We start from the raw sequence: 23271 nt of genomic DNA on the forward strand, positions 1-23271 counted from the left end.
ACCGCTGCAATCTGATCAATCCGTAACGATGGGTCCGCAAAACACACGATCATCTTCAACCATTCTCGACGCTCAAACTGATACGCAGCAGCGCACATCTTCCCTGTGAGCTGTACGATCCCAGCGCGATCAGTCCCTTCGCAGACAACGACCGAACATCCGCCTAGGCTCGCAGAACCGTGGTGCTCTTCCGTTGAGCTCCCAGGCACTAATCGAAGCAGTGTTCGCGCAGTGTCCTTTCATTTTACGTCCCTCCCGGAAAAAAACGTACCGAGGCTTCTGAAAGACGGATCGTCAACGATCCTGCCGAACAAGTGTTTCCCCGTGCAGTGCGTCACCAAAGATGCTGTGCTCAGTGTAACCAAATCCATAGCAGGCAAAAGTCTATAACCGATACCTTTCGTGCATAGCGACGCCTATGCCCATCACTTGTCAGTGTACCAGAGCAAACGCGGAGCACGGTGGTTATCGTGCTGGGAGCACACACACTTCCCGACACGGTTCGAACATCTCAGTTTCGGTTCAGTGCCAGCGCTAACGCCAAAGCCAACTTCGTGCCAATTCTTTTGTCCGCAGCGTGATTTTTGCGGTGTGCACGGAACGCTTTCTGCCGCATCGAAACGTCTACTACTGATTGGACGAGAAGCGAACCCTGCGGTTCAGTTATCAACATCGATAGTGCGCTCAGTCTGCTCCCTACCCCCTAGTAGCTACCAATCGCGGTACAAGGTGTGCTGCTGAACGGTGGCGCAAAGACGGCGCAAAAGAAGATGCTAAATCCCGTGCTAGGTACCGTGTCAGCCTTCTGACCCAATCGGTGATAGAACGACGACACCAACGCCCCATATGCTAGTGTCCGTGTGTCCTTCGTGTCCTCATTTTTTTTTCTTCTCAGTTAATTCAGTGCAGTGCAAGGTAGTGGTGTGTTGCGTAGGTGATTGTTTGCGGAGAAAGAAAGAACGGTGCGGTTCGAGTTTAATCCCGCAACGGTGTGTGAGTGAGATCATGTAAAGCAGTCCTTAAGTAAAAGAGAAAAAAAAGTACACGCTTATCGACAGTATTGATTGCATCCATTTCGGACACATCAGCTAGTGAACTAGTGTCAGCAGCGTTAAATTAGTATACTTACACACGCATCGTTTTCCTGCCGAAATTAAACGTCTTCTTGAGACATCCAAACATCACTGAAAGCTCAACAAAGAAAAAGGCTTAAGCAACACACATAAACGATGGCGTTAGACTTTACTCGACGTCAGTGGCTGACACTGATGATTATGGGACTGGCTGATTTTTGCAATGCGATCTGCGTGAGCTTACAAGCACCATTCTTCCCGAACGAGGTACGTTTGTTTTAAGTAGACATAAACCCTTTCCGACTAGAGCCCGCAACGAGTTACGCAAGCTGTGTGTTTCGTAAATACACAGAGAATAAGTTAAATATAGAATAAGTTAAGTAATCCCAGTGGTTTGGTTTGTATTACATATCATAGCCAAAATATTATTATTAGGCCTCAATGATTGAGACACAAAGTTTACAATGCTTCAATTTATCTAATTTCAGAATTAGTCAGAGACTAATTTTAAAATAAACTATAAAAACGGACCGGAGTGAAATCCTTGATTAATTTTTAAGATGGAGTTTAAATGCTGTCATAAATAATAAAAATTAATCACATCATTAAACGGAACCAAACGACCCTCCCCGGAACGGAAAAGCTTCAAACTGGGGTGATTCCAAAATGAACCAGAATGAGCCTTTTGGACGTATTGTTAGACACTAAATTGAATTGATTTATCCTTTTTTCTTTAAGGAGTTAGGATATCCTATGTCTTTAATTAATTATTTAAAAACATAAAGCGTCCTGCGGTGTCGTACTACCCTTCTTCAGAGATTCTAGTCACAACCAAACAAACAAACAAACGAACAAACAAACAGTTTTCCTGTTATCTGCCCGCAAAAAAAACACTTTTTTTATTGCCAAATCTGACATTGAACTGTGCACGCTTTCCTGTTCCTGCCTAGAGCAAACACTCTTGCTAGAATCAAGAAATGGATCAGTGCCACAAAAATTGATAATCACTCAATGGCCATGAATCATGGAAGCTGCCAATTTCTTGGTGTGATGCTGCAGTAACCCCGGGACCGATTATTAAATGTAGCGTGGTAAATGCAGTGGTCCATATTACGCCTGTTGGGGGTGAATACATTCCCCCTCCGGTGATGATGATGATGATGATGATGGTAGAGGTGTCGACTAGAACGACTCATATTTCTCGAACGCTCGAATGTCACCAACACCGTTATCTAACCGTGTCTGTTGGTTAGGCTACGAGGCGCCTTGTTGTTCGATTCCTTCTCCATCGTTCCTTGGTAGAGCACACCTGTACTTGCACCTGAACGATCGAAAGCATATCTCATTTGTTTCTCACACATTCTTCCCTTCTTCTCTTCCACCTGCCCACCACTCCAACGCAACAGGCTGAATCGAAAGGTGCGACGGCCACCGAGTATGGGCTCGTGTTTGGCATCTTCGAACTGGTGGTGTTCATCATCTCACCCATCTACGGTCAGTACATCAACCGGATCGGGCCGAAAGTATTATTCAACAGTGGCATCTTTACCACCGGCACCTCGGCCATCCTGTTCGGGTTGCTGGATCGCGTGCCGGGCCACGTGCCCTTCATAACGCTCGCATTCGTAATACGCATAGTGGAGGCACTTGGAAATGCCGCCTTTCTGACCGCTTCGTTTGCGATCATTGCCAAAGAGTTCCCGAACAATGTCGCTACGACATTCGCATCGTTGGAGACGTGCTTTGGGCTGGGTTTGATCGTTGGACCGATGGTTGGTGGAGCGCTGTACAGCGTCGGTGGATATTATTTGCCATTCGTCGTACTCGGTTCGGCACTATTTGTGACGGCCATCTTGACGCTCTGCATTCTGCCAAAGCACCCGAACGAGGAACAGCCGAACCGGGAAAAGTCTGCATCGCTGCTCGCGGTTCTGAAGATACCCGGCGTGGTCGTCTGTGCGCTTGCCATCTGTGCCACCAGTGCATCGATCGGATTCCTCAGTGCCACCATGGAGCCACACCTGCGACAGTTTGACCTTAGTCCAATTCTGCTTGGTAAGTAGCTCACCAGGAACTCTGTTGGTAATTGAATAAGAAGCTTTAAATCGCCAATACTCGGTAATCTTGTAAATTGGAGTAAATGACACTGAAAAGTATGCAATTTTCACTTAATCCTGGCAGGTGTCGTGTTCGTCATCAACGGTGGAGTGTATGCTTTGACAGCTCCCGTCTGGGGCTGGGGTGTGGACAAGTTCCTAAACCCGAAAATCGTCTCAGCAGTTGGATGCTTCCTGGTCGTCGGAGGGTTCTGCATGGTCGGACCCGCGTCATTCATCCCACTAGAAACGTATGTCGCACGTTGTCTTGTATTGTATTAAACTTTGATACTAATCTTCAATGTGTTCCAGGAACCTCACATACGTCATTACCGGACTGGTGCTACATGGACTAGGGATTGCGGCGGTGCTTGTTTCCAGCTTCACGGACGCTCTAAACATCTCGATGTGTGTAACAATACAAAACATCCCTAGAATGATGATCAGCTAAATAGATCTTCAATATCTCTCCCCTTCTCTGCGCAGTAAAAAAGGACTACCAGACAATATTGAAACATACGGACTCATATCGGGCCTGTGGACGTCAACGTTCGCATTTGGAGCATTCGTAGGTCCGTCCGTCAGTGGGCTACTGTTTGATGCGATTGGATTCCGTGCATCGACCGTGTTTATCATTGGGCTGCAGCTTGTCGTCGGCATCATCACCATACTGTTCCTCTGCTTCGAACGATCCCCAACGCCGTACAAGGAAATTTCATCCGTCGAGTCACTGATCAAGCCCGCCACTAGCTCACAGGATGGTGATTCGCGCAATGAAAGCAGTGCCAGTCGCACCAGCAGTCTTGACATCACCTACCGAGGGTAAGTTGTTTGTGTGGCCCTATAACAGGGAAGGACAAGTTGGCATGAAACGTTCAAAAAATAATAAAATATCTTCCCATTCCTCTCGACCATTTTCTTCACTGAGCGCAGTAACAAATCGGGATTCTCCGGCAGTCAGAGTTCACTCATCGGTTCCTGGCGCCCGTCAGTAAACAATCTGCTAATCAGCAACAGCTATCAAAGCAAACAAGGACACTGGGCACGCTCCGTCACGGAGTAAGTAGTCACATGAGGTCAACAAACAAGTCTCAGGTCGAGGCGTGTCATTAAATTAGTAACCCTTTTTTTTTGATGATTTGGGAATTTTGTTTTTCCACTTCCGTTTACCAGGTTAGAGACGAATACTGGCACACAGTACGGTACACACTATGGAAGCTTTGACGCCCGGCCCGGTTATCACGATACGATGGCCTAAACGGCCAAATGCTGCTGTGCATCGTGCGTCCTACGTACCGGTCACCTCGATCCCGACATCCCCCCGATGCCGGGCTACAACGATGCGTGACCTTGCGGATCGGTATTTTCATCTTGCTGCTTTTGTTCCGTTCACTCAAAGCGCACTCTATACCTGCCAAAAGACAACCAGCTTAACTAGTTGTAACTACCTCCTGCGTGTTAATAGCGCACTCGTCCTGCGGAGGGACATTGTTCTTACGTCGTCACTTACGCTACACAGACGACACACTATATCCTCTCTCTCTCTCTATCTCCTCTGTTCGGTGATCCACAAGAGCTAGGAAAGCTGGAACACATTCTTTACCATACCCATTCAATACTCAACGGATTGGTCAACGGCTACAGACAGATTAATATACCTACAAGGCGAAACAGACTGTTGACAGGTTTCAACAGTTATCAGCTGCAACGATAACGATGCAACAAAATGTTTGCTCATCTGTACGTTAAACCACCTTGAAGATCGTGCTGTCCATATCGCCGTTTGTTCACCCAAAACCAAGAAACGATATTCATTTTCAACCATTAATTTTAATGTTACCCACACCATTTCGATTGTTTCCGCGTGCCTTTTGTACCTTTCTTTCCATCCTGTCCATTGTGTAGTGTCACTCGAGATTACTCGCTTCTGCCCCTGACCTCGGCTCTCTGCAGTCTGCAATACCATCCATTTGTATCAGTAGCCTTTCAAACAATTGCATACGTCCGAGGTAGGCAATCTGTCCAACAGCGAAAGCTGCAGTTGCAATTTTGACGCGTACGATCAAGACGGTTGGCACGGAGCGAGTGGAAGTAATCCAGCATTATGTGTGATGTTGATAAGTTTTGTGCGGTGTGAAATGGGAGTATGTTAGATAAGGCATGTGAGCAAACACACAAGTAGAAAGGAAATAAAATATTGTATTTATAATCAACAGACACAACCGGCGTACGAACGGTGGCTTCGTTTTTATTTTCGAGTGGGTGTGCTGCTTTGTAAGTTGCGGTGTTTCATTTCGAGAAACTTCATCTCGGCTAATCTTCGACTTGTGAAAGAACGACGGTTTTGGAGCTAAATCGGACGATCGTTCCTTTGATGGTTGGTTCAATACAAACATATGCGTGATAGAAATACTAGCGGCGACGGTGTCGTACAATGGTTGTTCCTATTGTGACAATGCGCAACCTCATCTGGTGGCAAACAGTCTTATCGAAGGTTTACATGTTGTAATCAAACAACATCTCGACCCGGCTGATCACGTTTCATTCATTTCCTTATTGTTAGAATTTCAACTTTACTACGTAGTATATAATTACTGAACCAGTTTAGCACATTTTTATTTAAATCACTTCACGTTCAGAAACTGTAGTGGCGTCATCTATATGTCAACTGCGTATTCACATTTTCACCGTTTACCTATAAGCCTTCTGGTGCAGAAGAGATAAAACAAAATATGTTGATTAAATCGCCTACTATATTGAAAGATTTATTAAACACTAAAAACTGATTTAAAATAAGAAGTTTCCCGAGTAATTCACGCAATAAGGACGCATTTTGAAATCTGCGAAGAAAGCGCCATCTGTTTGTCATTACTAGTAACTACTCCATTCAAAGCGTTTTCGCCCGTTTTACAGTACTTGACAAAATTGAAACTGCATTGAATTTACATAATTTTAAATTGCGTTAAATCGAGTGAAAGAATTGATTTTTAGGTGTCGTTCGTAAATTTTAAAAACGTATAATACTATTAAATATATTCATTATGATTAATAAAACTAGATACACAAATAAATTGTACAACAAAATAAAAATTTCGCCTCACTTTTTAATATATATTTTATTTATATTTTCTTGGGGGAAACATATAAGATATAAAAGATTGTATATTTTATACACCATTTTACTACCCAGTTAGTAATGTGCCGGTGGTAAAGAGTAATCGAACAATTTGAAAGCGCAAGTGACGACGAACCGGTCAACCAGACTTGCCAATCTGCTATCCCAACCCGCCAACCCCCACGTGGCGACTCTTTCACCATTGCCGGTGTCGCATTGCTGTTCCGCGTTCACACAAACATGTAACGGACCGGGCACACAGCAACCACCGTCTGCGCACATCCGCTTGCATGTTTGCGTCTGATTCGCGGTTACGGTGGCGTGCGTGGCTCCAACAGCAAAAACAGCAACCCGCTGGCTTCGGACCCGGCACGGTTCACGATCACCGCTTAGTAGCGTTCCAGAGCTCGTAGCGCATGGTGGCAGTTGGTGAACCTCCTGCGACCAATCTTTCGTAGCAGTAAAGGTAGGGATCGTACACCAGACAACCGGTTATTGTTTGCCTTCCTACGCCCGGGGGGAGAGGTCGAATTCGCAGTGAACGGCTTGTGGGGGTTTGTGTCGAACGGGGCATGCGTTTTCCCAATGTAAGTGTCAAGTGTCGCACAGGCTGGGTATGTGTCTGCGCAAAAACCTGTAAACTGCAAGACGTTCAAACATGGGTACCGAACAATTCGTGTGTAGGCGAACTCGGTCCCACTAAGATGTGCCAATAGTGGAACGTTATACTGAAATAGTTGACATCCACGCGATCATTAGTGACAAAGTGTGATAAGAAAAAAGTTTTAAAAATGTTCCCATTTCCTACATTCCTGTTTGGCAAAACATACAATTTCTCCGTGGTTTCAAATCCTTCATCGCAGCTACTTGAATTAGATCACGTCCAAACGTTTGCTAATTTGCAACATTCCCAAAGGTGTCACATTTCATGATCAACCAATTTGATTACCCACCTTTACAGTACCTAAACTAAAGCACCGTCTCTGCTTCATAAATGTCATGATTTGGTATATTTCCTTCCCAGTTGTATGTTTGGCCAATTCCCAATCTTGAAACGTTTCTTCGCGAATTATTTCTTCTGCCATTCATCCATTCGTTGGATTTGATCGTTTTCGTTCGCTTCGTTCGCATTTTCGCGAAACTCCTGCGCACCAACACATTCGTACCGGCATCGAACCGTTTCCATCTTGTGCGCGGCGAGACAGTTCACGGCAGGATGGTAATTGTTCGCAAGAAAAAAGAGCCCGCAAGGAAGTTTGTACGCTTTGCGGAGAAGCCGATGCGGACTTTTGCTGGTTTCCGTTCGTAGTGTCAATTCGCTTAACAAACATTAAGTGGTTGTTTTTTTTTTAATGTAGTTTACATATTGAAGTGATTTCATAGAATGTCATGTGTCTGATAAAAAGTGACAAGTTTTCTGCTTATAAAATATTATTTTCCTCGTTATAATTCTACAGGCTTGTTAGAGTTACAGCTCAATGTGATTTAACAGTGCAGTGCATTAGTGCCGAGAACAAAGTTTATCCAAAGTGTTTGTGAAAATTTGAAAGAACCTTTCACAGTGCTGGCATAAGGGTAAGAACACTTACGGTACATTTTTATATGAAATATTTTTATTTTGCAATTTTTCCATAACTTACTGCAAGTGCACCATCAGAAACGGGGTCAGCAAAAATAAACAATTTAAAAGCAGACTTTAAACGAAAAAAATCCCCTCCCGAACGGCCTTGTCAGATATATTGAAACGAAAGATTTAATCTACTCCCGTCGCCCACATTCTGCAAGCGACGAACCCCGTGACACTCGTGTACGGGTGAGTCAGCGCACTTCGACACACGAATTTCGAAAGGAACCTAGCTTTATGACAACTCGTTCCCCTTCTATACACTTACAAGAACATGTGTACGTGTTTAAGGCGCGCTGCACAACACATTTCTGCTGTTTTTCGCTAATAAATCAAACAATTTAATTGTTCAAGAATGCAGCATTTGTCTCGTGCCGTCCATGCCGAGGGGGGTTTTTGGGTAAATATAAATATGCTTTTAAGCTGCTGTCTAGCAGCTTCAATCTGTTTTCGAAAGGTCGCACAAACAACAACCAAAACTATCGATCGCAAGGTTCCGTTTTCTCACGGACTTCCTTCCCTCTTCCTTTTCTCGAGGTAATCCACTCGAAATTGAACTTTACTGGCAAAATGTTCAATAAAAGCCAACTCGATCGTCTCGTTCCACCCACCGTAAAAAAAACACACACACATACACACACAGGCTGTATGTTCACGCGCTTGGCTCGATCTCGTTCAATTAAGATCGTACCGCAAAGCGGCACAAACAATTATGCAACAAAAATGCCCGTCGGTAACTTTCTCCTTCCCGACTATCAGTGAATCGGCCGTGATCGAAGCTTCTTTCTCCCATTCTCATCCGGGTGCATCTTCCAGTGACATCTTTCCTCCAACCTTCCCGTCTCATCTTCGAAAGACAATTCACGTAAATCATGACAATTGAAGATTTTCGAACCAAGCGTTAGCGTAATCGACGTTCAGCGCGATTGAAAATTAGTGACACAAACAAACGACACACACAAGCTGTCGCAAGATGTGCATCGCATGCACACGGGAAACTGCTGTTTGCTTTTCGGCATTCAACCAATGTTTCACAAACCAACGGCCCCAAAAAAAAACAACTCGTTGGAGAGAAGGTGTAAACTGAAATACTATCAAACCAAACAACAACACTTGCTCAACGTGATGGCTAATGGTGGCTTTCGGGTGATCTCAAGCCACCACCTCTCGGGTGGTACCGTGAAGTCTGTAATCAATTGCGTAGCTACGGTTTGTTGCTGGCAGAAGGGCTTTCGTGGGAGTTGGCCCACGGAACCTCGTGACCCTAACTCGGCAGTGAGAAATGTGCGATGCAATGTGAGAAATGTGATGCATTATTTATGTAGCTGTGCTCCAGTTTCTGTGCCACAATATACCGCTCCGATCGCGGTGATGCATTATTGCGTTCCGTGAAAGAAGTAAATCTTTTCGCGATGTCATCATGTGGCCCGTGAGTGACATCCCGCGTTCGCAGGACACTTTAAACGGTTCAACGATAAGACACTGATCGTTTGCTATCTTTTGGACCACATCACATACGGTTGTGATTTCGTGTACGTCCTTGAGCTCGCTAGGCAATCTTCCGTGTCTTGGTCGGTTGAAGACCGACCGATGTGCAAGTGGCCGGAAAATGTATACAGTACATTCCATCGCATCTTCTTCATAGGTCATGATCGTTGTTTACGGTAGCAGACACCATGATCCAAATCGCAATCGGTTTCATTTTCGTTGCTGAACAAACAACAACGCGGCTTTGATTAAAAATCATTTCAAACACGAAACTGACATCTGGTGAATGTAGTTCGTTCCATTCCTTTGCTTCAATAGTTGGGTGATAGAGTACGAGCAAAATTTCAACACAACATTCCATCGTTTTCGGTAATGATTTTTCGTCTTATCATAAGCGTTTCAATCGATCGCTCGACTAAAACAGACAACCTTCGTGAAGGTCTTCTTCCGGGTCGGTCACATCCGAATAAAGTCGTTGAATGTGCGTGTATGTCCCCCGTATGACAAACATTTCCTGCTTCATAAGATCAATTTCATTCGAACCGGAACCCGACTGTAAGAACTCGACACGCAACTCGCAGATATTGATCATAATTTTACGCCTCATAGTTGCTGCACATTTTTTTATCAACCTTAAACGTCGTTAGTGTTTTTGGGCCAGGAAGAGTCAGACTAATTTAAGAGACACTGGCTACAAAAAAAAAACAAAACCTTAAGCCCTTCCCTTTCATATTCATCGTTGATGCCCGCTAGCCAAACTGCGGGCTTAGAACACAGTTTAATTAGTTCCACCACGAGGAAGGCATTCGGGCGAGCGACAATCGACAAACAAATCGTTTTTGCGTGTTAAACGATTACGTGCTTTAAAATAAAAAACTTGCCAACAACACTGCCTCCTAATAAAGCATAATACGTTTTAGAGGTGATCCTGTTTCCTCTAACACGCGATGTTTTTAAGTGAATATTTACCATGGCGTATGTTTTGATGGACTTGCTTCATTTAGTGAAAAAACATCAAAGAAATATTTTTTGCCTCCCAAATGACGTAATATGTTCTACTAGATCATACCAAGTGTGGTATTATGGGATGTTAGAAACACCTTTTTCAGCTTTCAGGCCTTACCAGATTATTATTATGGCAAGGTTGGATTAGATAAGATTCGATCTCTAACATGACAGGACTGCTACTTGTTATATTCGTAAAGTATATTCTTCTAATATAGGAAAGAACAATTCCATTCAAATAAAGAGAAATTTTAATCAAATACTAAGCTCATTTAGTCTAACAGTAATCTTATATAGTTGAGATTGTCTAGAACACAATATTATAGCAAATAATAGCAAAATGCTTAGATTATTTTTAGGAGCTATAAAATATATTTTTTTAACTTTAAACATTCTTTAATGAGCCGTCTCTAAGGTGAGACAAAAATGCATTTTTGTAGTATTCACCGCATCGCATTCGATTAGCCTTCACGTCACATACTACATACACTGAACCGGTCACACGTGTCATCCCTTGTATGGAGAATGTGAATCGACAAATCATTCAAATATTAGCGCACTTGTTTATCACATTCCTAGGCATCCTATTCAACGCGGAGAGTTAAGTGCACTGACGACAATGAATCTTCCCCACTTTACCATCGAAATGATCTTTAACGCCACTAATTAATTGCAACCGGTCATCGTTTATCGATCTCGGCCTCGGTAAACAGATTCCTTACACCCGTTCGATGGTCACCTGTTCCTTGTGCGACAAATAGAAAAGCGACCTTCAGCAGTATGCATGTGAATGCGCTGAATGTCCTTCATCGGTACCAGTAGCGCATCATTTGCGTTTGATTGATCGTTTTGTTCGAAACGCTCGTGGCTGAATTGCGACGGTTTTGCCAACAATTGGCTCAGTTTTTTTTTGCTCCTTTCCGTATCGACCCGCCGGTTGGAAAGCGAAAGTTTCCCGTACCCTTGCCTTGCAGCATCTCGCGTTTTCACACACGCTACAGCCGGCGAAAGGTGCGACTTTCGAGCGAGCGAAAGGTGCAAGTCCGAAGCCTTCCAAAAGTGCACTCGAATTCGGTTCGATTTCCGTCCCCCTTTGCCGGAGCAAACGACCTTACTGCAAGGGCTGCAAGCTGCATTTCTTTCTACTGGTTGGTCACGCAGCACCAACGGCACGAATCAATTTTCACCCCAAAGCGCAAGATGATGACGAAATTTGAGCCGTTTTGCAGCATTGATCGTCCGATCGCTTGCATCTAGACCAGAGTGTCACCGAGCCTCTGCGTTCGTGTGTACGACTTTCCTGCGTTTTGCTTTTGATCTGTTTGCTTTCCGCTGTTGCAGTGGTCAAGAGTTAGTTTTTATGTAAACCAACTCCCATTATCGCGTTTTGATAGAAAACAAAGTTGTTTGTACAATTAACATTATCTCGAAATAGCACTAACAAACATGTTACCCGCAAGCAAAGAAAACCTGCTCCAGACCATAAAAGCAGTTTACAATAAATAAAAAAAAAAGACGAAAGACTAAATAAAATTAAATTCATGTCCCGCTGCCCACGAATGTTCCTGCCGTTGACGGCGAAGTGACAGGTTCGGGTTTTTGGGGAAGAAATAAACCACCGATTACCGAAAGAAAGTTTCATCCCGTGCACACCACGGGCCGTTGTGTACACTTGTGCCCAGCCCAGCGACTGTCCAACCGGCCCAGGGCACGAGGAAAGCGAAAGTTCGACCAGATGGGTACCCGAAATTCCGGTGCACACAATCTCTTCTCGAATTTCTCGAAAACGGGATGCAAACCCGAAAAACGGAACCGACCGGCTTTGCAACATTATTTATTGGGATAGTAAATTATTTACTTATGATGGATGAGGTTTATTGACTCACCGGGTGTATTACATCTTCTCTCGTTTGTCTGTTTGAATTGCCCCGACAATATAATGGCAATTTAACAACAAAAAGACGTTTTGCAACGTTTTAAACTGATCATATCGCAGTATTGTTTCACCAATTTTCTAAAATAAGCATTAAGAGGCTGCAAGTAAACGTGTTTCGAGCAGACACATCATCATGAACACCAGTTGGAAATGTACGAAACTTCGATCGGTTTCACTTTTCGGCGTAGGTTAAATTTCAATTTCAAAACAATCACAATTTCGCACATTTATTACCAAAAACCATTCCATTTGGGGTCAATTTACCGCATCCCCCTGCATTTACCCGGCAAGGGGAAGTAATATTTGGTTTTGCAAAAGCTACTTTACAGCCCGGCACCGAGTGCGTACTTTTCCGCCGGCGATTGAAACGATAAAGCACTCGACGCAAAAGTTAATAAACGTCCTTCGGTGGGTTTTTTTTTCTTTCCTCATCACCTGTAGCTGGCACAGTTACAAAGAAACGATCGAAATGACGAAGTCAGCCGAATGCTGGAGGGAGGATTAATATAACAGCAAACCAAGAAGTATCGGCATTAAACAGTTAAATTCAATTAACCCACTACCGACCACGCTGCGGGGCCAAGGCTACAGCAGGCAAAGGAAATAAAACAAAACATATATTCATCCACCTGGATGTATATCTTACACGTCTTGAAGAAAAAGAAAAACTCTTGACGATGTTGGTGTAAAAAGTTGCAAAAAAGAGCAAATATTGTCATCTTGGGTAGGATGCCAGAATATGGGCAGGGGGGTACAGAAGTCCCAGAAAGGGGGAGTAACAAGTGGAGGAGATCACAAGTATGTTGAGCGGTGTACCGGTGTCCCTGAAGCAAGATGCATTTGGTACGGTGCATGCTGCATTGCTGTTATGCTGATGATGCTGCGACACAACCGATCGATCCGATCACAAAGCTGGCGGTGTGTATGTAATATGTTGCGAAACATTACTCGAATGCATTATTGATCGTGCTGATTGAAGCCGAACCTTCACGGATGGTTGTTGCCGCTATTTTTTGCACATAATGGTGCTAATAATGTCAATAAGGGTTGGAATTTGCAGGAGAAAAAAATCAAATGATTTTTTTATTAACAGTTGTTAAAAATTGATTCAACGTTAGTTGAACAAAGAATGGTGATGTTGACAATTCAGAACCTTGCTTAATAATCATCTAAAAATTATAACTTAACATTTAATGGTAAAACATCTTCAAATAAAAGAGAATCGAAAATAACTTAAAAAAGATAATTTAGAGTCATTGGTTTGCCGTTGTCTGTAGCATCAGAAAAATTCAGATATATTTTTGATATCAATCAATTTGTCACAGACTTTTAATGACTTCTTATTTTAATATTCAACTTTCAAATTTAAATTTTACTAACCTTACCTAATTACTTCCTAAATTAGTGCCGCAAATTATACAGCTTCCGGGCACAACTGCTTTTGAGTAATGCTTTTGATTTATTCCATCATTCCAAACATGATCTTGTCTGCGCATGTGTGTTTTCAATTTAATAACACCTCGTCACGTGCATTACAACATTCACCGCTTATCAGTTAGCATCTCTCCGTACACATCCGTTAGGAAGCTCCTAGGTAAACAGTTAGTACTTCGCTAACGTCAACTTTCCTTTCAAGCAAGCAATCGATGACGAACGGACACACGCGGGTCCATTTTTCATCGCGCAGCCATAACCGTGGTGTAATACGGCAACCTACAACAACCCATCGACGGGAAGCTCTCACCACACGTTTGCCTACGGAACACACTCTAATTGCTTTCGAAATGCTCATCAACCGTCATCAGCATATGTCAAATCGGGTGAAAACAGAGCCCGTGGGCTCACGCTCAAGCTAAACGCCAGTGTCATGATCACATTAACTCGACCTAGCGCACCTTTTCGCTTCGTTTTTCCGGAGCCTGGGCTGTGGAAGCTAGAGAAGCCGACCACTATGCATCTCGTTTGTCTTTTACTTGCGCCGTCCCTTTGCAAAGACACCGATGAAAAAATAGTCTCTCACTCTGGTACGTGTTTAGACGAGGTGTATTTCTACAAGGTTGCGCGCATTACAAGATGTGTTGAAATTTAAAATTAAACGCAACCTCCGACAACTTACCTTGGCTCCTCGAAAAGTCACCTCTCGGGTGCAGTTCGCCCACACCTGTCACCATCTGGTCACGTGCCACCACTTACACCACATTCCGGTACCAATTAACCAAGAACCAAGACTAACACAAATAAACCAACGAACAAAATGGTCAAAATTGCTTGAGAAGATTTTCCAAACATCTGTGAGTACAAACATGCTCCTAGGTTGCGCCTCTAGCGAACGAGTTCTGAGCCGCTTCGGAATCTTAACTGGGCAAACAAGCCCCTTTTCCTTTTGTGGGTGGTATTCAAGCTTATTAGGTGGGATAACATGGTGGCAAGTGGACTTGTGGACAGGTTTCACCGTTGAAGAAAAGCGAAACCGTATCAATTACCGCCGGTGCCGTTCCCGACTTTCGTTGCACAATCGCTCTGGATCGGTGGTAGAACGTGGTTGCTGGCCACCTGCCAGAGTCGGTTTTGCTGAGTTTTACTCGCGTTTTTTTCCATTCGTTGTACTCCACTATTTCCACACTAGCAGCTGGATGTGTTGCAACGTATCGATAAGATTGAGGAATGTAGACATGGTTGATTTATGCTACGATTTATTTATACGTTGATTCAATTAGAAGGACCCAACGTCATTGGGGTTGTATGTAATGATCATTGGTAAATATATGTCGTGTACATATACGTATAGCGAACGTATGTAGAAGAACGAAAGAATCGTTGGAGAATAAGATACAAATGTCCGCAAGCATAAAACATAGTCTGATCGATCGATTTCCAAATCGATCTGGCCCAAATGAATCCGGCAAATTGGGTCAAAAATTACAAAAGTACATTTAAACGCCTTACAACCCGGATCTTAAATAAACCTACTTAATTAAGTCACTATCAAAATTCTCTTAACCAATGTATTGACAGCAAACCAACAATATCAAAATGCCCCCGAAAAATAGCAAACATTTTATCTTTTCACCTGATTTCAATGAAGCCCCACAATTCAGGTCGATACGATCAACGCAATATATCGATTACGCAACAAATTAAAAACGATTCCTTCGAAGACCGAGCTGGTGATGACGAGTTTTCTCCAACAAGGATTTCCAGTGACCAAAAGTGGTAAACATCCCCCTTCTGAATAAAGCTCAAACACACGTAAAGTCCCGCTTACTCACCACATACGACAGCGAATTCCACCCACCTTCGAGATTCCTTGGGCGTTCGGCACCGGTTTTTCGTTCGAGATCGTTCGCATTGAATATTCAAATTGTGAACGCAGCCAAACGCCATACTCCTACCGTCGCGATAGCTCACGTGGGGATTTCTGTTATGTACGTGAGCGCCATCGGCAAGCGGGGAAATTCTCGTTCTAGATCGTTAACTCAATGCCGTTTGATTACCAATCGGAATATCACACCTCACTACAAACTACAATCTACGATGAATTTGCGTAGAGCGCTAAACCGCGACCCCAACAGGGATCTGAAGGTCGTCCAGCCATTTTGAGGCGATGAGCATCATTGTCGGAACGCCGAAAGGGAGATTTTTTTGGAAGTAGTTTTGGAAGTTTCTTTTTTATTCTTGCGAAATGGTAGACTGGCGTCTGGGAGAGAAGTCGTTTTTTAATGAGTTTCAGCATGTTCTTAACGATCGCCGTCCAGTCCCACAAGTCAAACATTGGAGTCATTACTCGACGACACTCTAGAACCGCGAACATCTGCAAACAAGCAGCACTAAAGCAATGTTCCTGGGTAATAAGGGATGGAATTTTTGGTGGACATTTGGGCAAACAAAAAATCCGTTAAAGTTTAATCAGTTGAAACAACTCTTGGAGAACATTTCATCTCATCAGCCAGCAGTTTGATTTCGGACGAAGAATAACCGAAAAAAACACATCCAGATGGATGAGTTTTGGGTAGATTTTCTCACCAATAGAAGCAGTCGGTTAAACTTCATTTTAGAAGTAGCAGTTTCAGCTAACTGTACCTTCGCTACTAACACCTTTCTGGATTGGATATTTTCACCCCCCAAAATGTTTTGCAATCACGCCACACAAATCGAACGAGGAAAGGCGCAATTTTCAAACCCAAACTAGACCACGGATATTGCGGCTATGAATGGAACGATCGATCCGAGATGAGTTTGCACTCTGCTACGGTCATGCTGTTTGACTTCACCTCACCATCGCGTTGCGTTTGTTTAATTTAATAACCAATCCATTATTGAATCGCGAGTTTTGCGCACACGAAGACATATTGGTTTGTCCAACCGGTTTGGCTTCTCCCAATATTTTCTTAATCTTCGTTTCTCTACATCTGAAAGCCACCACCATGAAGTTCATGGGGAGGAAAGAATCGCACTTAGCGACGGAACGAACTCTGCCACTAAATCCTCCAACGCACTCATGAATCGATCAGCATGAGTAAGGGATTTTTTCGGACGATCGGTACGACCTGTTATGGCACACACCGTTACCGGTAGAACAAGGGCTGTGACCTTTATATGAATCAGAATTAGAAGGCATTTTTATGCTAGCTATCTGAACCTATTCGCTCAATTTACAGTTAGGCGTCCTCAACCCGAAACTAGCGATGGGGTGGTGGAGCACACCGGACGCCGGAAGTGCGGTGATAGTGCTGTGAAAGGGAACGAAGGGAATCGAATCATAAAAATGCCTCCCTGAAGATGGGGTAAACGCACTCCAGACCAGCTGGGAGTGGTGATCATCAGCTTGGGATGACACACAGACACAAAACCGTTCCAACCATGAGACAGTGTGTGGCAGTATTCAAATGAGCCAGCGCCAATCCAACTTCCCCGTGGTTGATTTCGTTGGTTGATTATGATCATCGACGGTAACGGCGACAGCGAAGACGATCGCCTATCGATGACGCTTTCTGACGGCTATCGTTCGATCGTGTCGAAGATCGCTTCTTCCCTGGCATGCACTCGTGAGGAACACACCGAGAAACTATCTCTTCTCCGTTTTCGAAGAAGATCGTCCAAAGCGTAAAAAGGGTCAGGAGACGATCGAGATGCAAACAAATCAACGTCGGATAAGATTTTGCACCATACTCTCTCCCATTTCGTGTTGCAGAGATTCGGGTAAGTGGGTGCCCGAATGGTTCAGCATAATTCCACCTGGAACCTGGAAAGAAACGGGATTCCGTTAAGATTTTACCTACGGTGCCCCCAAAAAACTTGTGTCGTGTTTCTTCAGATGTCAAAAGGTGAGGGACATCTGCGGATGGCAGCCGGTGTGGAGAAATGTTGACATTCCACACGCTTGCTGCCACACGATTGGAAGAAGACAGCTTTGATCGTTTGGGTATGTGGAACGGCGACGCATCTTCGACTCCTCGTTATTGCATCACCAATGTTTATGACCTTCTTCTTATTTGTTTTGTCTGCGACTGGGATTTGCTGGTTGTGGTGAAACTTTGGCTGAAAGTATCGATGTTTGAATTTACATGAATGGAAAAGCACGAATGCATTGCTTGAGGTTTATTGCGGTTGATTAGTTATAGCATGATATTATCGATTATAATTCTTACCTTCTTGATCTGGCGTGAAGAAGCATTAGGGTGATAAAATAGGAGATGTATAGAAATGATACAGATTATTCTTCATTTTTTATAGGCCGGTAATATAATAACTGTACACCCTTTTCTTGTCGTTGTAATTTCTCTGGAATTGGATAAAAAATATAGGAAAAAGAATAACAAATATTGCTATAAAATTGGATATTTAAATAGATTCCGAAAAATAAATTATAAATTTGATAATTGCTCAAGTATAAAAAATGCTGGAATATAGGATTGATTGATTGAAAGATCGATCAATCCAGCTGTCGGTCTTAAGATAGCTACTTCAAATGATGGAAGTGTTATTTCACCTTGCATTTCTTGTAAGCACCGTTCAAAAACATTTTAGGTGCCGTAGTAATGTATAAAAATATAATCACTCGCAGTCACATGCTGAACCTACAAATCTGTTGGTTGTTTGAGACTTGTTTCAATAAAAATGAACAGTACATTCTACCGTTTCATAGTCTCATACGTAATTAATATGTTACCTGAAGTACCATTAGAAAATTAAAGTGAAAAAGGGTCTAATTAAGCAACAACTCACCGGCTTCAATCGACTTCATTTAAGAACAATTGTTCTTTATGGAATCATCCCTCTTCAAACCACTTTGCATGCAATATTCATACGCATTCTTTATTTTCTTTCCCACTTTCAGCACTCCCGTTCGATGACTTCTGCCGCAGCATGAGTCCATGTTCGTTGGGTTAAAATATATTCCGTAAGTACTGCAGCGTTAGAACAAACTTCCTGTCCCCCTTCGTACAGCTTCGTTCTATACACGTCCAAACAAACACGGTGGCCAACATGGACAAGGCAGACAAAACGGAAAATTAATTCGCTTCGGGAACGAACGCAATATTATTTTACGTTTATTAGCCGTTCCCTTCCGCTTTGCTGGTCTTCATCGATGATCAAGAGACCCGATCGAACTCGTACTCCACCTCGGTACCGTGCTCAACGGTTCTCTTCAATAAATCAACACTTCTATTCAAATGGAATGCTCAAATGCTCGTCAATACTCGGATGATGTAATGGTGTGCTCCGACGGTCAAACGGATAGCACGTTGCGTTAGAGCCATCGTTTGTGTTATTCTTTCTTGGCGTCTTGGTTCCTCTCTTTTCCGTCTCTGGCCCAACCAAAATCGCAGACGTTGCGTTTCAAATTCGTCTCGAATTCCAATCACGTGAGCCGTAACGAAGCTGATGACTAACACAAGATTATGGGAACCAAACAAAACATAAAAAAATAAACAACACACCGTGGCCTTGTCATGCCTGCTTTTTGGCAGTTTTAGCAATGTTTATTTTGTTCTTCCCCGTGTGCTCTTACTTTTTTAAACCTCTTGGAACGCATTTATTACATCCCTTAATGTATCCTTACGTGCTGTTTTCCTAGAAGTGCACCACAACGCTGCAGATTTATGAAGCTGCAGATTCGGGACGCTTCGGGAAGGATCATAATTTATCGAACTCAAGCCGTGGGACGGTCCAAAGCCACCGTTTTTCGGGAGTTAATCCTGCGGGAAGGTAATCCGCACGATTCAATTTATTTTAAACCATTTTACCGAAATTCGCGATGTTCGCTTTGCCAGCACAAAACACGCTAATTTGGTCCCGCTGCGGAAGAATTCTCTCGTCAAGTGTAAAGTAACAGACCGCACTACCTGCGGTGTGACGTGTCCTTGAGCTGAATAATGTTGCACGATCTATAGTTGCAGTAAAACTCGCAGCTTGGAGCACCATTTTTTTTTTGCCGCGAATTCGGGATGCATTCTTATCCGCTGACGTTTGCCGTCACGAAAAATAAAGTAGGGTTCGTCGCTTGTTATCTTCCTGCGGATGCTCAACGGTTTACGAGCGTTGAAGTCTTTCGTTTTACTGCACCCTATTTATTCGTTTGGGGCGATTTATTCTTTCTTCTTTCGCTGTTCCGATGCGTGTGGTTTGTGTGGCTGAGAAAAGATTGCTTTTCAAACGTACAGATAACACAACCGTTACTCAATGGATCGTGTAATAAATGCGTATCTTCTACGAGAATGGGTACAATTTGTTAAGCAGATAAGGGAGGGTGTTTCCTTTTTCAAACATTAGCGAATCAGTGGAATCTCTAAAGTGGTATGGTTGACATCGCACTGAACACGGTTGTTACCGTTGTGATGCATTAGATAGATACATTCCTAACACGCCCGAGCGAGCAAATTGAATCCAAAAACGGGTCTTTTAGCTAAACCGTAAGGCGATTCGGTGGTCCGGCACATGTAAGCTTCCGCCCCGTTCCCAGGATGATACCGATGATTTTTAATTGTTTTAATTACACCAGTTTCCCGGGAAGGTAGGCATATAAATTATGAAACGGATCATCGTGTCCTCTGTCGCTTGTCGTCGGCAGGCTGCCTCTTCGCTTCGCCATTGTTACACCGGTGCGCAATGATGAGATACTGTCGCTAATTCGATTACAACGCCCATGATAATTGCTCGAATATGATGTGTTACCGCGTGCACCGTTAGACTGCTAATGTGTCTGAGATGAACTGGCGAGACAATTTTTGACCAGACACCAGACAATCGCAAACGACCTGCACACACACACACACTGTGTATGACAGCGCGTGACAACGGGGTGCGAAAATAAAGTTTCTTGCCACGCAAACCGATAGTCACCCTCTGGTGGCAAAGGTGGTGCACCTAAGGCGTAACCGTACTGCTTCGGGAGGAATTAACTGCACAACCAGCAACCAGGGCACGTCACTGACACCGCAGCAAGACAAGAGCTAAAACCGGGGCTTAAACTTGCTCTCCTTGCAATGCCGGAGATCCGAACGGTGATCGTTTCAGACCCGTAGGTGTTAGTTCACTTTTACTTTCATCTTTCGTGTGGCGAAGGAACCGAGAACGGTACGGTTACCAAGGTGCCGAGAGGTGTAACATGCGTGGCGACATCATCCGTTAGCTAATTAAACAGCACCGTGCCATACGTGAGTGGTTCGAGTTTCGGTACGGCCCTCGGGTGTGTCCTAAGGTGGCATGGAATATTCGTACACTAAATAATAAATCGATCCTTTCTATACATTTGCCTTGAAAGAACATATTTTTCAAACGGTGGTACTTTCATCTAGGTATAAATAGTGTCAGGAATTTGATTTATGTTGAATGTTACCATCGTTAAAAATTGTTTGATTGAATGTTTGAAAGAGACTATAAACACTTTGATTCCTTTGAATTCTTCGGCAGAAGGGTTTCGTTGTCTACAGAATGTGTAATTTTGAGCTGTTCTCATGGATTTCCCAAGAGAACCATAAGGCCCTTTCATTTGTCACAAAGGAGCTGAATTTAAAATTTAAAATTAATTCTGAATATGGATTTCAAAATTAATTTCGAAAAGCTATCATTAATCATCAAGAAAAAAAACTAAGATTTGTGTACCAAATTGCATTGTTTGCACTGCAAAAAAAACAATCTCCCCCCGTCATTCATTTATTTAGGCTAATTTCACGTAACCGTTCATTACAATATGCACATTACTTCACTGTGATCATTGCAAAAAAAAAAATCTGTGTGCAAAAAATAAACCCACTGCATCTATTGATCCGGCACACGGTAACGTAATACCGGACGGGTAACATGCAGTAATCTCCCGGCGTTTCCAATGCTCAGTGCAACGCAGCTGACGGATCGATTATGCCGCTGATCGGCCGATCTGATCGAACGATAGTGAAAACCTCACGATCGTTCGACCTTTTTTTTGTTTTGATCGGAGATGATCCAAGCTCCCGGTGGCGCTAACTCCCTCTCACAGGTAGCAATTAAAGATGTGCGTTTTTTGCATACAGCAACAGCAAAAAAAAGATCGACCGACGATGCCAGAGCAGGAAAACGAAGCAAGTCTTCTCATCTCACAGCGATTAGACAGGGAATGCAAACACGCGTTACTTCAATTTGTCTGCATAAGCTTCCCATCAGGCGTCCCACATTGCATTCACCCCCCCTCAACCAGTCATATTTACCCCCAGTGTGCAGATCACGCGCATTCCGAATTCGCAATAAAGAAATTATCATATTTGCGAAAATGAACCGAGACACCGTGGTCGCAACCCTTCATCACCTTTACCGTAGTGTGCCTTCCGTAGACACCGCATCACACCGCATACCGAACGATTGCGCGATCGAATGCAATTTTAAACCGCTTTTTTCCTATTGTTGATGGCCTTCCCGTGCATTCCGGGGTGAAAAGAAGGCGCAAAAAAAGCCCCCATACACAGCTTATTACGCATCATCCCCTTTTTTCGTGGAGGGAAACACCACTGTTGTGAATCTGTATGGGAAGGAGGCAAAAGAGAACGAAAGAGATAAAACACAAATCAGTACCTTCCCGCCCGCCCAACACACACGTTTCGGGTGCTGAGCTTTTCTATCCAGCCGGTGTGGAAAATCGGTCAAATACATACGCTCATATGTGCCAGGGCGTGTGTTTTTTTGCGCAGAAGAATAGCGCTTGGTCCGGTACATTTTGCCACCCTGTTTGCGCTGCTAAACGAGATAACATTGTGCCTGATGATGTTGCCACCCAGCACTATCGCAAAACTCGCTGTCGGATCGGTTGTTAATTTCGTTGTGAGGGGCTCTTTTTTTCCTTGCAGCTTGTTTGCTAGTGTTGTAGTGTTTAATTTCTGCTGCTCTCATTGCAGCTGTTTTACATAAATGCATCCCCAGCGCGAATAATCCCCGCGTGTGTCCCCTTGTAACACAACAACGACGACGAAAAAAAAAACTCTCTCGACCCGGTTGGTGAAATTACATCATCGTCGGGTTGTGCAGAATAGTTCGCATTTTACTTCACCTACGATCGGTGCCTAAACCTCCAAACCTATGCCCAGTCACACTTGCCTGCGTACACGTCCGTTTGTTTTGGATCCGTTTTTTTTTGTTGTCCTCTTTGGCTTTTGCTTTTAACCTAAGTGGATGCAAAAGAAAGGCTTATGTCATAGCCCCAATTATCTAGCCAAAGTGTCAACTGGCTTGCTCGTCTCTGCCCTTGGAGTCGGATGAGAGGGTGGGCTAGCAAACGAAACGTGCTCCTGGTTCTTGGTTTCTGCGAACAAGTGGTTAACATTTTTCACTGCAAACCATGCGCAAAGTGGCCAGTGACCGTTTCCGGGAGTGACCAAGGGGGTATTATTTATGTATTCTGAACGTGCAGGACAGTATGGTAAGCTGAGGAAAAACATAAACAATTCACATGGGTCACACACACG

At 43.6% G+C, this 23271-nt stretch overlaps 2 protein-coding genes across 7 annotated transcripts in view; both read left to right on the forward strand.

Annotated features, from left to right (window-relative positions):
- LOC125766189 (MFS-type transporter SLC18B1-like) lies at positions 1-5391 on the forward strand. Its single transcript, XM_049431912.1, has 8 exons — positions 1-357; positions 896-1340; positions 2480-3128; positions 3255-3420; positions 3482-3577; positions 3656-3991; positions 4103-4228; positions 4343-5391. Exons 2-8 carry the CDS (start codon positions 1230-1232, stop codon positions 4425-4427), a joined length of 1569 nt encoding a protein of 522 aa, XP_049287869.1. The 5' UTR covers positions 1-357; positions 896-1229; the 3' UTR covers positions 4428-5391.
- Positions 5392-6655: 1264 nt separating this feature from the next.
- The window catches only part of LOC125765383 (serine-rich adhesin for platelets-like), a 36560-nt gene continuing 19944 nt past the window's right edge, over positions 6656-23271 (forward strand). For 3 of the 6 annotated variants that reach the window (XM_049430417.1, XM_049430421.1, XM_049430422.1), the window contains exons 1-3: positions 6656-6750; positions 7742-7859; positions 18675-18737. The gene's annotated coding sequence lies outside the window, so the exon portion shown is untranslated. The other 3 variants (XM_049430419.1, XM_049430418.1, XM_049430420.1) reach the window with 3 other exon arrangements.

Source organism: Anopheles funestus, chromosome 2RL (assembly GCF_943734845.2).
Source record: "Anopheles funestus chromosome 2RL, idAnoFuneDA-416_04, whole genome shotgun sequence".
Lineage (NCBI taxonomy): Eukaryota > Metazoa > Arthropoda > Insecta > Diptera > Culicidae > Anopheles > Anopheles funestus.